The following is a 16,572-nucleotide window of genomic DNA, read 5'->3' on the forward strand; positions in this document are numbered from 1 at the left end:
TCTTCCAGTAGTAACTGTGAGAAGACTTTCTTTTAGGTTCCTATGCATCTTCCATTTTTAGGACATTTTTTAGGAAAAAGACCTAAAAATGTTTCTTATCTGAACTACATCATATCATACTGAAGATCTTTTTCAAGCAAAGAAAAAAAAAACCCAAAAAACAAGATTCTTGAGGACAATTTACTCCTTTACCGAAGACAGGGAAGCGCCATTCATTCTTATCCCCCAAGAAAGATGGCAAAGAAAAAAAGACTTTTTCTAGTTAAGTAGCTATGCTAAAATTTCCTTTTGAAACCCCAGTGTTGCTTCACAAAGTATTTCTAGACTTGAACTATCAACCTGCTCTTTCCAACTACAAACTGTTAAACATTAACAGGAGGCAATTTTGAAAAGGGAGTTAACAATAGGAATAATCGCATCAGAGTTTGCAAGCTTAAGAATGCTGATATTCAACCTAAAATACACCTGTTTTGACCAGGAAACCCTCAATTATCAGACCTGAGTGTTTTATTTATGAGTAAAGGTAAATGTGTTTTCTGTAATTTCTATAATTTAACAGAATGTGGTTACTAGAATGCCATTTTTTTAAAGGAATGAAGGAAAAATCTGGTTATCAGCACATAATTTTACCTGGTGTTGGTATGTACACAAGTTAACAGAATTATGCAGAATATGTATAAAAAAAAGCACGTCAGGAACAAACACTCAAAAAAAAAATAATAGTAATCACCATAATCAAATCAAAAATACACAAATGAACAAAATAAACAAAAGCCCCATTCATTCTCCTCCTGAAAAAAAAACAACAAATGAAAGACCCCCCTCAAAAGGAAATCATAAATCATAATTTTTTCAAGAGCAAAACCATACAAATCACCTCTTGATCTCACTCCCCCTTGACTACAACAGTCATCATGTCATTTGCAGATAATCTGATGACATTTGTGTACACACAATGGCAAAGAATCTTTTTTTTCCTGGCCACTAAGAACTGACCATAAACCATCTTTTTAGAGATAAAAAAAAAAAAAAAAAGCCACAAAGGAGGAACATCCATGGAGCAACCAGCTTTAATCCAAATGAATGCCACAAGGAAATAGTGATGTCTAATATTTTCCTGCTGCAGGTGCCACTGAGTCCTAGCCAGGATCTGGATAATGGCTAATTTAGCAATCAATGGATAATGGATAATTTAGCAATACCATCTTTCTCATGAACAGCGCTTCTCTGTGTAAGAAAAGCTCCAGTGTGGGATCACATCTACTCACATGAAAAATTGGGAACCATTGGTATGTTTCCCTCGGTTTGCCATTGACAAAAGGAACGCTCTGTCATGTTTGAGAATAAAGTTTTCATCTGTTTGAAGAAAAAATATGTTTGTCAGATTTTTCCCTGGCAAAGGGAGGCAGGTTGTTTTCTTAGCAAGTTATGGATGCTCTAAGGAGAAATTCTGCTGCTGCTGGAGAAAGGGGAACAGGTTGGAGGAAAAACAAACAATCAGGTTTAAACAAGTCTCTTCAACTCAAGTTACAGTTGAGACAAAGGTTTGTTTCTTAAAGAAAATGGTGCAGATACAATGGTGTGAACATTTCTAATTACAAACAATTCATTATGAGTGTCTACAATAAACATTCGATTATGGATTTAAATCCTGAATTATTTGGATGAGAATAAGGTTGGCAGAATTAGTGACATTCTAAACCAAGCATTAACATACATGATATTGTTATTTACACTCCAGGTGGAAAGATCAGGAGAAAAAGCCATTTATTTCCCTGCTATGGCACACTAAAAGATGCCACCTCTCCACTCCAAACTGGAAGCCTCAAAGCATAAAAGATTAAAAAAAAAAACCCTCTCTATATATCTGAATCTAAGTATAAAACCAATTAAGACTAAACTGAACATGCATTTCATATTGCAGTGAATTAAAGAGGAGTTCTGGTTGTACAGCAGAATATAAAAACCAGACCTTCTCAAGGTCACTTCCAAAGGTAAAAATACTAATTTGAATGTACAAAGCTATTAATTTTTAGATCACATATCACAACACAATCCTGCATATTTAGCACTCACCGTGAGAAACAAACCCTGAGTAACTTCTTAGTAAATGTATCTGTTCAAGCCTTCCCTTGACTAAAATCTAAAAACTAGAACATCAAACTGCATCTCTTTTTTAAGAGAAACTTAATTTCATGCAGCTAAACAGAGCTACTTGCAATATACATAAAACCAGAGCCTGTAAATAAATATATTCACTTAACACTTGAATATCACAGTAACCACCTGTTGTTTTCAAGAAAAAATTGTATGTCTTTAAACAAGCAATTTATAAACTCACCGTTTTCCTTCTAACAGATTTTTACAAGAGGTAATTGTACTTTTATTTACCAATTCTTTGCAAGGAAAATGACTTGGGTAGCACATAAATAAAAGCCAGAAATGAACCCTGAGCATAAAAACCTTGAGTAGGGAAGGGGAGGAAAAGGGACATTAACAAAAGAAGAAATCACTGTTTAGAGCTGGAATTATGGAGATTCTCTCTCAGAATAAGTCATTAACCCTCAGAAAGGTTAGGCACAGAACTCTTCATTTCTCCAAGCAACACAGATATCCATCTACAAAGGGACTTAGCAGTTGTCTATATATTTACTAGGGAGGGGACAAGGGAACAGAGTTTGAATTTGTGTTACTGAGCTTTTGTCTCTTACCTTTTCATTTTGCAAAAGACCACATTCTCTATAAACAAAAGAATATGTTGACAGTTTTAGGCAGGAAGATAGGAGTTTATTCATGAATAAAGTTGCCTAGCCTCCATGCTGAAAGTCATGTTTAACCAATTATGTTAGCCTTAATTAATTGTCAATTTAAGTTAAATATTAACAAAAAAAATTATCTGAAAGTCATGCATATAAAAGGAATTCTCATGCAACATTAGTTTCATGCAAAAGGTGATCTATGAGTGGACCTGTTTTCATTAAGTAGTCTGGGAATCAAGACTTGTTTATCTCAGAACTGAACAAAGAATCTGCAAAGACATTATTTGCTCTTACCTTTGAAATAGCCACCATAAATAGATTCACCTCCTTTTCCATTACCTACAATTAAAAAGCAGCAATTAAAACTATTGATTTTATTTATAAAAAAGTGTGCATAACATTCCACCAACACCTGACTTTCAAAATAGGATATTTGAGGCTCATTTCATCAGACCCAGGATTTTGGGACACAGCGAAAACAAACATTTTTGGTAAGGACAGGTATTTCAAGAAAGGAATAAAAAATCCTGGAAAACTCCTTCTGGAGACTTTTAAAACATTTCTAGTTCATTCAACATTTTATTTATTAATTTTAAACTTATTCAAACAGTGACATTCCTGTACCAACAGAACATCATCAGTGTTGCCTCCACTGCAGACAAAAAAGTGAAAAGCAGTTAAGACTCAAGTTTGGATTTGAGTTTTTTTAATAAGATGGGATATGATAAAACCCTCCAGTGAGGAGTTTTTAGCACACTTTTCTAAACAAATATTACATCAGTTGAAACATTTCAGAACTTTAAAAATTAGCAATGAAATGGGTGATCTGTGCTCTACTTCACAGCAAATGAAGCATTTTTATGGCATTTTAATACTTTCATGGTATTCTCTCAAGTTCTATATTAGGAACACATAAATGGTAACATTTCTGTTGCATTTTAAACTTGCCAGTTCTAAAAGGCCATTTTTACCTTCACTGAAGTCCCCACCCTGAATCATGAAGTTTTTAACCACACGGTGGAAGGTGGTGCCTTTGTAGCACAGCTTCTTTCCTGTTGTTTTGCCAATTCCTTTTTCACCTGTAAGAAGGTGAAACAAAAAAGAATTTACAGACTGTCACTGACCAAATTCCAAAGGTTTTCCCTCCCTGGTTCTCATGGACGTAGGAGCCATAACTAAAAGATAACACAGTCCTACCTGATGCCTTTTCACCTTCCAGGGGGGGGGATCTTTACAAGGGGACTCAGAGGTGAAAATTAAATTATTTCTTAAAAAAAATTCCCTCCCCGCCTTAAGAAGGAGTGTGTAAATCTACTCAGGATAATTTATAAAAAAACCAAGATTTCAGGATAATGGTGGGTTATTTTCTGCAGGTACAGCTACACTCCCATGCAGCTCCCAGTATCTTTTTCAAACTGTGCCAGGTGATTCCCAGGAGAAAAAACAGCAAAACAGATTTCAACTCAGTGTCAATGTGATCCTCACTTGGAAAAGTGGGACTGAGCTCCTCCAAGCTTCCACACCTTCACCAATCCATGCACAGTGTCAGGCCACCCCTTTACAGCAGCTGCACATCAGGTGGACTGGTGATTTTTGAGTTAAGTGGTCCCAGAACCTCAAGTTTCATTAGCAGTTCTTCCAAAATTCAGAGGAGAAGCTGCCCTGGGCTTGTGGATGGGGTCACAATGAGTGGCAGGGCTGAGGTTTTATGCAGTAGGTTCATGATGGATTTATACTGGTCAAGAGACAATGACTTGAACTTCCCAGAAGAGGGGAGCTGGCAGAATGTGGCAAAAATTAAGAGTAAAAATCCCACATTATCCACATGTCCAGGAGATGCTGTGTACTGAAACATGAACCAACAGGCTAAAGAACAGGACAAATAACCCAATGCTCAGTTTCCTTCCATCACTGGTTATGGAACAGGGACTTGACACTGGGTTAGAGGATATTTCACCAAATATTCTGCACTCTCAGAAATGCAGGTACACTCATTATCCAGAGCCAACACTCCCTGCTGTAATTTCTTACTCTGCCACCCCAGATTAACTGACAGCTCAATCATCCCAATTTTGCTGTTCCACACCCATCACTGCCAGGGTGAGGGCAAAGGGCAGTTTGTGGCACAAAAGCCACTCAGGGCATTGCTGTTTATCATCCTTCACTCATGGGATAAAAGTTATTTACCTGGCTCTCCACACCCATAATCCCAATCCATGCCTCCTCCTCCTACCCCATTTTTGTTTTCCACATGAGTTATGCAAGCAAAGCTATTTATTACAGGACATACTCCTCCCCAAAACATGCCCCTCTTTGCTACAGCACTGAAAACCTCTCATCAAACAACACCATGGAATATCTGCCTGCATGGTTGGTCATGTTTCAGGATGTCCCTCAGGGCTGTGGAAAATCCCCTTAGAGAATGGGATCCTGCATTATACCTGTTGGGGGTTAGATTTGTCCCTTTTTCCCTCTAAAAAAATTTTTTCCCATAAGTTACCAAGGAGACCAAGCATTGGATAGATTTTTTTTCTTTATCTGTTAGGGAAGGGGTAACTGCCTTCTCTGATAAGCAGCCAGCTGTTAAAATCTGGGTGGAGCAGTGTTGCTTATCAGATGGTGCAATGTTTCTTATCTCTGTTCACTCTTCTACTACCCCCATGGGGATATCTCCTGTTAATGGGCCATTAAAGTCACCAATGACATCACACATTACATCACCCCATTGTGAGATGCTCCACCCAGGGAGGAGGAGCCAAACCATCTTCACCTAGATAAAAAGGAGCCACCAGTGTCACCAGACATCCAGTGCTCCCACGGGACTCCCAAAGGAAGACTGGACCCATCTCTGGACCCTTTGGCTCCACAGGACCATCTCAGCTTCCAACAGGACCACATCTGCCACTCCAGGAGGGCTGACTTTGGACTGTTTCCAACACCCTGACCAACAGGGAGTCAGGTTGTATTTCTGACTCTGTCAGGGTTTTCTAGGATTTCTTGTTTGTTTGCTTACTCTTCTGTACATCAGTATTTGTATTTTTTATATCCCTAGTAAAAAACTGCTATACCCATTCCCAAAAGCTTTGCCTGACAGTCTTTTAATTGCAAATCTATAATAATTTGGAAAAGAGGAGGAGAGGGGCTTGCATTCCAAGGGAAATTCCAATTTTTCCTGGCAGATACCTGTCTATCTAAACCTAGACAGCACCTGAGCTGGTACACTGAGATGGGAGCTTTGGCCAGAAGTCACAGTCCCTTTTCTTACTCCCCTTTAGAGTACTGTCAGTCCCTCCCCAGTCAGGTAAGAGACACAGCAGTTGTTCCCCTGGCAAGAGCTGCAGCACCTCCCTGAGCTCAGACATTTTTCCACAGCAACCAGGACAATGCCCATGAGCTCAGCTTCTCTTTTGTTTCAGGCCAAACACCAGCCTTGTTCTGTTTGCTGTAGACATGCATGAATTTTGTCTGGAAAAAAAAGAATGGTTGTCTTTGAGCCCCATCTACTCCCACCCTTCTTGCCTAAGGAGCTCCTTCCATGCACTGCAAATCCCTTGGAACTGGGATGGCAGAGGAGAAGCAGCTGCCCTGCTGACACCTGGACTGGCAGCTCAGTGTGACCCACTTTGAATCTGGAGCCAAGTGGTGCCCACTGGAGATCAGAAGTGAATCAGCTCCTGACAAAGCACCACAGCAGATGGGGCTGTGTTTATTCCATAGGTGAGCAGCATCTGCAAGTCCAGCTGCTGGAATTTAAAAGCAGGAGCCTCTCTCTGTCTGGGCAGAAAAGACCTTTCCAGGGGCCAACTCTACTCCTGACAGAAATGCCAGAATCACTCTGTCCTCCTCCATGTGCCAAGAATACCCAGGCTTGATGATGGCTTTATGCAGATGATATGGTCCAGAAAGGGACAGCATCCCCTCTCCATTATAATTCACCTCCTCAGGTGGGCACAGGCCTTGCACATGGCTTCTGGTTTGTGTAAAAACAAATAATCATTGTAAGCAACAGCAAAAATCTGAAATATCAGCCACGTACCCGAGCACAGGCAAAGGAAGTTTTTACAAGTCTTCGGACAAATGTCTGAGAAGAGCTGAAACATAATTCGACCAACTAGAAATAATAATAATAAAGAAATAATAATTAGAGGTTTGGAATAAGAAAATCTGCATATAAATCAATCTGTACGTTGTAAAAATGAAATCCTCTGAGAAAAGTTTATTTTATCAAGCAGAATAAGAAAACACCTCAAGTATGCATATATTAAAACACACAACAAGAAGGAAGAATAACGTAATTGTAAAAAAAAAAAAAAAAAAAAAAAAAAAAAAAGGACATTAAGTAATATCATTCCATCCAAATTATCAGAAGTCCTAAAGATTCCATTGTGATTTGAACCTGGAAAGCCAAGCTGATTTACTAAAATAGTTTAATCATGTCAGATCTTTTTCATTTTGAAAATGATTTCCCATAAATACAGCTCCTCAGAGAGCTGGAGCAATTCCCTCCCCAATTACTGTGTTTATACAAATACATTAATAATCACATTTCCACAGTTTTCCCTGTGATCATTACCTACAAAATCCAACTGGCTTAGCTCCATATTGTGCTCAGGATTACAGCTGCATTGGCACTCTTGGCCTAAAATCCTTCAGTTTAAAGAACACCCAGATGAACTAAACAGGGAAGATGAAAGGCAGGCAGGACAAGTGCTCCACTTGTCAGGTACTACAACCAAATATTTTCTCTTTGCTGCTGCTGGTAGTTGTGCTATGTACCTTCCAAATCTTTTAAAATACTGCTGAAAAGTGGCTGAATGTAAAGAAAACTGTTTTAAAAGTGATTTACATTTTATTTTCCAAGATACTAGGATGTAGTAGTACTAAAAAACAAAACAAAACAACACCACCACAACAAACTGCTCACAAATGTATGAAATCCTAAAAAAATACATAATAAAGAAAAAATTGGTATCTCTGCAAGCTGTAAAATAATCCATAGAAGCCTCACTGTTGGGCAGGATTAGAGACCAGCAATAATCTGTCAATGAGCACTACACTCTAGTGGTGCACACTGGTAAAACCTCATCATTTTAAAAAGTAACTGCTCCAAGAATAACTTCTCTTTTCTTTCCTTTTATGAAAATTTAAGTTCAAATCCATTTCATTCAATACTTAGTCACCAAAAAAAATTTGAGAGGCTTCTAAGCAACTGCATTCAATTTTAAAGTGCTGTCCAAATCTATACAATTATAAGATGGTGAATTGTTGGCTCAGAAAGGAAGAAATAAAGCGACAGCACCAGCACTCGATAATCTTAGATAAAAATTCAAGATCCTTGAGCTGTTGAAATGTCTGTATCCCATTAACTGAAGTAAGAATGTTCTCTAAGCATTCATCACAACAGCAGGAAAATCCAAAGGAAATGAGTAATGAAGAAATAGGGAATACTCAAAGATCCCCCATCAAACAGCAGTTCTGTAACTACCACTCTGACACGATGGCTACAAGAAACCATTCTAAGCTGTGAGGACTGAAGATTTCTACAAGGAACACAACAGAGAAGACAGTTTAGTAGAAGAGTTATCAGTTCTCATTACAGCCCAGGAATCCAGAACACAAATCCCACTCCTCTGCTGCAAAAGCACCAACAGAACAGTGCTTTAGAGAGCCACATCCAGATTTTACAGGATCATGGGAAAGAATCCCACAATGGTTTGGATTGGAAGGGACTTTAAAATTCATCCAGTTCCAGCTCCACTGTCACATGCAGGGACACCTTCCACTATCCCAGGTTGCTCCAAGTTCAACCTGGCCTTGGACACTTCCAGGGATCCAGGGGCAGCCACGGCTTCTCTGGGAACCTGTGCCAGGGCCCCAGCACCCTCAAAGGGAGGAATTTCCACCTAATATCTCATATAAACTCATCCTCCTTCAGCTTAACCCCACTGCCCCTTGTCCCATTGCTCCATGCCCATGGCAGTCCCTCTCCAGCTCTCTTGGGGCCCTTCTAGGTCCTGGAAGGGACTCAAAAGTCTCCCTGGAGCCTTCTCTCCTCCAGGCTGAACAGCCCCAACTCTCTCTGTGCAGGAGAAGATTCCTCCTGCATTCACAGTGTGAAATTACACAAGACACTTTCCAGGGAAAAAGCTGTCACTACCCCCTCTCTGCTCTCCAGCCCAGCTGCTGCTTCACCAAGGTACCAGCTGCCAAGTCCCTGCAGGCTCCAGAAGGGACTTCCACCCTGAGGCATAAATTGTAGGATTTTGCTGCAAGCCCTACTTTAAAACCCACCACATTTAGCACCTGAAGCAGCAGACACCACCACTGTGGTGCTCTACTGCAAGAACTCTCTTCTGTTCTTGCAGATGACAAGGCAGAAGATGGAAAGAGACATTCATAACGAAGGTATCAGCTTCAGCAGTATTTTTCACCAGTGCTTTGTCAATAACAAACTCTGCCAGGTGCTCATAAAATCACAGTGCTGGAAGGGATCTTAAATCATCCAGTTCCATGAGCAGGGACACTTTCCACTAGATCAGGTTACTCTATACACCATCCAGCCTGGTCTTTTTACGCCCTTTAATCCTACAAATTGTAATGCACGTATATCCAACATCCAAAGATTCCAGATCCAGTTTCTAAGGTAAGGGCTGTCTCCTCCATAAAACCTGGAGCACTGCTCACTCAGCTCCATCCAGCCACAGCAAACGCTGCTGTCTGCTCCTGAGACACAAACCACACACTGTGGATCCATCTGCTGGGTTACTGTCTGCATTTTACTGCAACTGCATGAATACCATTAGCACTGAGAGGTTGTGTTTTCCACTGACAAACAGGCAATGAAATGTGCCAGAGAAAGATCAAAGCCATTTTTCACACCTTGGTCAAAGATGCATGAAAGAACAGATGCTAATAAAAAAAAATAATAATAATAAAAGTATGGATGAATAGAACTTAAAAATCTTTCTCTTGCCTCATCCCTTCACAAAAAAAAAAATAAAAAAATCTCATTTTAAACATAGAGCTGAGGTATATGCTGATATAACACAGATAAAAAAAAGCATTTGAGATGCTACTTATTTCCCCAGATTTAGACACCTCTTCTCTGAAATGATCCACCTTCACTGCAGAGAATTTCCAAGGCTTCCTTCAGCTTCATTTCCCCGATGCAAAGGTTAAGTGATCTGCTGAGGGAACAAGCCCTCTGTGACTAACCATAATATTGGAACAGTAAATTAAATAAACAAACATGGCTAAAAAAACCCAGTCAAGCAGGCAAAAGCTGCTCACAAACCCACCCAGAGCCCTCAGTTGGCTTTAACCAAGAAATGAGCCTGCACAGACACCTCAATTCCAGGCTAAAGTAAAAATTGCAGGGATTACATTTGCCTATTACTTATGAAACAATAATTTGATGAAGTATTATTTGTAAGCAGGCTTTGAACTTTTTTTTTTTTTTAAAGAATCAGAGTAAGTGGTGAAAGAAATATGTACATTACATACAGCAAGTGATGCCTGTTTAAAATCTGTTTGGAAATTTGATGAAGTGCTCTCTGCAGCTAATGAGCTGTACCAACTACAGCAACCAGAAGGCAAAATGACCAAAAATAACCCAATTTTAGAACTCCCTCTTCAAAGTAAAATAGGAGGGTTTCTTTCTTTTGTTTTTGAACTCCTTTACAATTTTCTAGCTGAGGAAAGACTAATACTTGATACAAATTAAGTGGTAGAAACACAGGGTAGAAACACACTATCCATGCAATCCTGAAAAAGGGACTCCCGCTAGGGAAGTTTATTTAGATAATAATTCATTTCAAATGTTTAAATCTTTATTGTTTCAAAGGTAAATCCTCCAATTTAGCTGCTTAACGTTCTGGAAACATATTGATTTAAGTTATTTTCCAAGCTATGTGAACTGTTACATTTTATTATATTTAGACCACACAGGCAGCGAGTTCAGCTACACACTCCCCAAACAAACCTGGTTTTTCAAAACCGTACCTACAGGATTTTATCTTTTCTCAATTTCTCCGAGTAAACCAACCAAGAGGCACTTTTCCCCAGCCTATCAGCAGGAATCTCCTGCTGAAGGAGAAAGCAGGGATTACAACCAGTGAGACAATGATGCACAGCCCAGGACGGCTGCCAAGGCCCCAAAGGCTCAGACAGATTTCCATACAAGTTTAAATAACAGCTCACTAAAAGGGCCCTATTTGAATTTTATTCATTTGTTTATCCTTAAATCTGTGAACGCTAAGGCACATGAATTTAATAATAATAATAATAAAAAAAAACCTGCTTCAAAGGAGAAATGTGGCTACAGTTTTTCAGGAAATAAAACCTTAGCATGGAAGAAGAAAGGATTTTATTTAAAATACGAGTTTCAAGAGTGGATGCCCCAGTTCCCCTGAGCAGGGATCTGTAGCCATGACAGATTAACACTTTGTTAACACCTCCCTGCCCCACCTGCTCTCTTTGCAAGGAAAACCTCCATAAACTTCTCTCCCCTGATCTTTCAGCCTATTTTCCCACAAATACCACCCGAAGTTCCCTCCATTCCCTTCTCCCTTGGTCTCCACAACCCCCAACTTATTTCAGCCCTGCGCACACCAAACATCCCCTGGGGTTGCTTTCCCAGGGATATGAAGTCAGAGGCAGCATTTGGCTTTCTCCTGGCAGAAAAGGCTGAGCAGTTTTTCTTTTATTTACTGATCCAACTTGTTCCAGACCTCAAGGTGAGACTTCAAGATATTTCCTCCTGCACTGACAACAATTCCACATGATTATTTTGAATAAATTTTTTGTTGAATCAATTCCTTTCAAATCTCCATCTTACCATCCCTGAGAGGGGTTTTCTCCATATGGGATCCCCCCTGGCTCCTGCTGTCTCACATACAGTGGTTGCCAATAAGTTCAGGGACAGCCAAAGTTCTATATTCTATTTTCTGCCATACAAATATACAACTTTTTCCCTTATAAAGATTAAAAGTGGAGATTTTTAAAAGATTAATGTGGAGTCAGTTGAGAATAGGTTCTGTCTTTAGGAAAGGTAACAAAAAACCCCACAAGGCATCACTGGGTCTGTTACTGGAGGCACAGCAGAGTGACTATTGCAGGGGAGCTCATTTCACATAAATTCATAGCAGCTGAAATCCCAAAACACACCAAACTTCAGCCAAAAGTGACTAGAAAGAGACAAGTAAGGACAGACCAGACCGTCTGTTATGGGAAGGGCCACACCCCAGGAATGAAAGAAACTGGAGTGGAACAAATCCATGAGCCAGAGGTCAAACAAAAGACAGGAGAAAAAAAAAAAAGATGAAAAAATAGCGATTTGATAAATTATTCTATGGATACAAACGAAACAAAGCAAACCTGAGTAAATTTACCAAACTTTATGATGGATGAATCCAGTCAGGGGGTGGGATGAGGAGGGGAGATGTAGGAAAAGGATTTTGGATGGCCACAAGAACTGCTACAACAGCCAACTGCATCTGTGACATCCTAGTGGGACATCTGTTCCCATTATCACGGTACCTGCAAGGCTGCAGCTTCACACAGATTTTGCCTCACAGAGTAAAGACAGAATTATTTAAATAGGCATCTGCTGCCATCCCCAAATTCCTGGAATGCTGTAAGCAGTTTAATCCTGTGTGCACACTCTATGTGCCCAAATCCACTGACGGGTGGGGCCCAAAAGAAGGGAGAAGCACTTTGTACCAGCACCAAAAGAAATGCTTCTTCCTGATTTGTTTTTCCATTTGCCCTTTAAAAATTATGAGCCACAACGTGCATTCATCATAAGAAAAAAATAAAAATGCTTAACAGACAACTTATTTAAAAGCAGACTAAATTTAGCTTTAAAAAAAACACCAAGCCAACAAAGTTTGCCCCAGTGCGAGAGGCAAGTACAAGCTGGCACTGAGTTTTAGTCCAAGATTCCGTAGCTGTAATAAAATATGGACACAAAAGCTGTAATAAAGCTTCTGGAAGCGCAGCCAAAGCAGAAATATTCACTCCTGCATTTTCCAAGGGATCTTATTAGAGTAAAAAACTGACCTGACTTTTAATTGCTCCAGGTATCCTGGCACACCCTGGCTGGGCAAGCAAAGCCTGGAAAGGGAGAGCCAAGATTTGGCAGCTGCGTGGGGGGAACGTTTTTGGACTCGCAGCAACCTACGGTGTGAAAAATGACACAGTTTTGTGTTCTGCAGGCAGAAAGATGCTGCAAGAGGCACATCCCCTTCCCTCTGCATTTTGTGGAGATGTTGGTTCAGCTTTTCAGTGCACACAAGAGTGGGGGGCAAGGCCTTTTTTCTTGACTAGCAACAAAATGCAGGGCTGCTCTGCTCCTCACTTCTCCCTACATCTCCTAAAAGTGAATAAGTGTATCAGCTTATTTATTGAAGTCAAAATAAGCAAAATGTTCGTTTGGAAATCTGCTGGGAGCTTAAAAGTCCAAATGAATACCTCACTAGTGCCAGCAGGTGAGCACATCCCTGAGAGTTAGTGCTTGGTGTCATCTGGAAGCACTGATTTACCACTTGATTCAGCTTTTGAAGGTCATCTTAGAGCTAAGAGAGCAACGTTTAAGCTTTTTAAATATATCCTTAAATCCCGAGACAGAGTTGCAGGGTGAATGAACACAAACAAGCACCAGAATAAAGCAGCGTGCCCAGACAGCACTCAAGTCCCAACACCAACATTTTTACAAACTGGCATTTTTCCTGAAAAAAAAAAAAAAAAAAAAGAAAAAAAATTCCAAGCCATGAGTCAGGTGCAATGAAAGCAGCAGGGCTCCAAGTCTGATGTGGAGCTGGGAGATTCCTGTCACTTTCAAGAGGAAAAATAAACGCAGACAGACACAAACGGAGTCAAAGCCCTGGGTCTGCTCCAGGTAACCCAAGCTCTGCACCACCAAGAACAGCAACGCTGCAATTCCTCCCTGACAGCTCCATCAGTCACCAAACCCGGAGAGGTTTGGGGGAAAACAAGGTAATCCACTTTCACTGGAGATGCACAGCTCAAGGCTGAGGAGGGGGACGAGGCAGGAGGAGAGATTATGAAATGGGAGCAGCAACCTGTGCAGGGAGAGATGCTTCAGGTGGAGTCAGAACAACGGGAAAAAAAAAAAACAAACCCACACTAAACCTAAAAAGATTAACAGCAAATGAGATTGAGAATGAACTGTCTTTGCTCTAAATCAATCCCGTCAAACTACCAGTCCTAACTGGAAACCCACCCAACCTGAAACAGTTCTAGTTGTCTCATTCCGTAGTAAATTCCACCCGAAATTAAAGCAATGGAACGTGTCAAAACTCCATTCACATCACCACTTATCTCCTCCTTGGAAGTATTCAGAAAACACGGTGTCAATCAAAATAACTCAGACAGGAGTTACAACAGCCACAGATTTATAGATACGCCCTATCACGTCTCTGAAGTTAGAACAGAACCTCTCTTCTAAACCGTGGTGAAAATAAAACACCAAAAGGTTTCAGTCACATCTCAATAAGGCTGAAATTTGGAATCTCTAAGATACAAGCTCTTAATTCAAAGGTTTTAGGAGAAACATTGAGGCACAAAATGAAAGTGAAAGCGTAATGAAGCCATCACATACATTCATTTTTCTAGAGACAAGTGGCAGCAAGATAAAGCACGGAGTATGTGTGAGACAACTAATATGCATTGATAAACGCCTGTTCAAAGAGATGGGTGAGAAAAATCTCCACTCCCATCTTTACAGAGAGGGGGAAAACACAAGAGGGAACCAAGCTGCTGCTCAGCATTAAAACTCACAGCCTACCGCTTCTGGGCATTACACTTGTATAAGGAAAATCTGAGTTAAAAGAGGGATTTATTTTAATTACTGGCGTGTTTTTTTTTTAACAGGCCGGCTGGTGAGGTGTTTCGTGCTTTTATGAGTGAATACCTAGTTCTTCCTTTACATTCAGGACAAATAAAGATTTAGCCCAGATGACCTCCTAAAGTTCCTTCCCAATTTTAATTACTGTATCATTAAAAATACTTACAGGAGTAAATATCCAGGCTCCTCACAGTCTGTCCCGATTTTCCACAGTTTACAGAAGTGGCATAACAAAGGTATAACACAAAACGTATAACACATCACCAGACGGCTTTTTACCTTCAGAACAGCGTTTTTCAGCCCTGCCGAGCTTTTATATTCACGTATGCAAATAAAAATAGATGTCAAGGGAGAATAAGGAGCAGCCAGCCCCCCAGAAAACATCCGAAGTTATTAAAAAGTAACTCAGAAATAACGCATCAATGGCCAAACTCGCTGCTAGCGGCTCGGGCCCATGATGCAGGCAAAAGCGTGATTTCAAAGCCCCAAGCAGAGCCTTACCTGGCTCCCTGTTGATCTCTATCTCGAAGAAGCACTGGGGCCGGTCCTGCACCCCCATGGCGGCCCCTCGGCCTCGCCACCTGGACACACAAAGCACAGAAGGAGCCCCCGCGGTCCCTCCCTCCGTCCCTCCCTCCTCACCCCGGGGTTCGATTACAGCGGGGCGGCTCCGCCTCAGCCCCGAGCCCGGCGGCGGGGGAAACTCGCTCTGAGGGGAAGCGGTTCCTGCCGCCGACACGCAAGCCGGGCTCGGCTCCGTCAGCGCGGCCCGTCCCCTCCTTCCAGCCGCTTTCCCATCCCTCCCCGTGGCTCCCCTTCTCCCGGGGGTTTTACCTGGAGGCTCCAGCGCTTTGTCCCCTCACGGCGCGCCCCCCTCAGCCCCCGCTGCCCGCCCGCCCCGCCGCCAGGCGGCGCCGCCGCCTCCTGCCGCCATTACCCGCCCGGCCCCAATGACCGCGCCAGGCCACGCCCCCGGCCCCGCCCCCGGCCCCGCCCCCCGGCCGCCGCGCGTTCCCGCCCTCTGCGTGAGGGGCAGCGGGGGCGGTGCCGTGAGGGCCGCCGTGATTGACTCCCTCCGTGCCTGCCGCCGCGTTTAAAATTAATTAATATTTACATGATAATAATAATAATAATAATAATAACAGTGTGAAAAATAAATCTAACTCTTAAGTCGTACTTTGCCGGGATGGGTGGGAGGGGGGCGGGAAAGGGCGTGGCGCCATGAGGGGGCTCCCTCGCTCTTAGACATGGCGAGATTGAGCTTCCCCGTTGCCGCGTTTAAAACGAGGAATGTTAAAAGAAAAAAGAATAAGGAAAAAAAATAAATAAAAGAAAATCCAACTCTTAACTCCTGCTTTTCCCCTATGGGAAGTGTAATTGCCTGTAAGTGGTAGGCTGTGAGTTTTAATGCTGGAAATAGCGTCTCGATTCCCTCCGGTGTTTTCCCCTCGATGTAAAAATGGGAGTGGAGATTTGCTTGCCCACCTCTTTGAACGCGGCTCGGGGAGGAGGAAAGGCCTTTCCAGAATACACGACGAGAATAAGTAGCCTCACAAATAACCTTTGCAGAATAAATACAACGAATAAATAACAGAATAAATAACCTTTACAGAATAAATAGCCTCCATGGTGAGGGTAGTCTCACTGCCCTGACCCCTCACCTTTATGGCCACTATGAGGGACCCCTCCAGTTCCTTCAGCCTTTCGATTTCACGTGTCTTAAGACAACTCTCCATGAAAGAAAAAATATTTTTTGCGACTGTAAATAAGACGATGGATGGAAAATGTTTGCTGTAATGCATTCCTCGTTCCCCCTCAGGAGGAGAAGGTGGCAGCTGCTGGGATCATCCAGCCTCTTGCTCAGTCTCAGCATTGCTAAGTCTTAAAAAACTCAAAAAAAGCTAAACCAAATGCATTTTAATGATTGCAACAAGCCATAGGTTATTT

The 16,572-nt window shown here is 41.5% G+C and overlaps 1 protein-coding gene across 7 annotated transcripts in view; it reads right to left on the minus strand.

The window, feature by feature from the left end:
• The window catches only part of NKTR (natural killer cell triggering receptor), a 36,495-nt gene extending 20,999 nt beyond the window's left edge, over window positions 1-15,496 (minus strand). For 3 of the 7 annotated variants that reach the window (XM_066313626.1, XM_066313608.1, XM_066313618.1), the window contains exons 1-5: window positions 15,127-15,248; window positions 6,796-6,870; window positions 3,731-3,838; window positions 3,054-3,098; window positions 1,269-1,356 (exon numbers count right to left, since the gene is read on the minus strand). In XM_066313626.1, coding sequence (XP_066169723.1) covers window positions 1,269-1,356; window positions 3,054-3,098; window positions 3,731-3,838; window positions 6,796-6,870; window positions 15,127-15,184 — 374 coding nt within the window. In that variant the 5' untranslated portion in view covers window positions 15,185-15,248. Of the gene's footprint in view, window positions 1-1,268; window positions 1,357-2,711; window positions 2,740-3,053; window positions 3,099-3,730; window positions 3,839-6,795; window positions 6,871-15,126; window positions 15,250-15,459 lie in introns of those variants that run through there. The other 4 variants (XM_066313646.1, XM_066313636.1, XM_066313597.1 and 1 more) reach the window with 3 other exon arrangements.
• Window positions 15,497-16,572: the final 1,076 nt, after the last annotated feature.

The sequence above is a fragment of the Sylvia atricapilla genome, chromosome 1 (assembly GCF_009819655.1).
Source record: "Sylvia atricapilla isolate bSylAtr1 chromosome 1, bSylAtr1.pri, whole genome shotgun sequence".
In the NCBI taxonomy this organism is placed as follows: Eukaryota; Metazoa; Chordata; class Aves; order Passeriformes; family Sylviidae; genus Sylvia; species Sylvia atricapilla.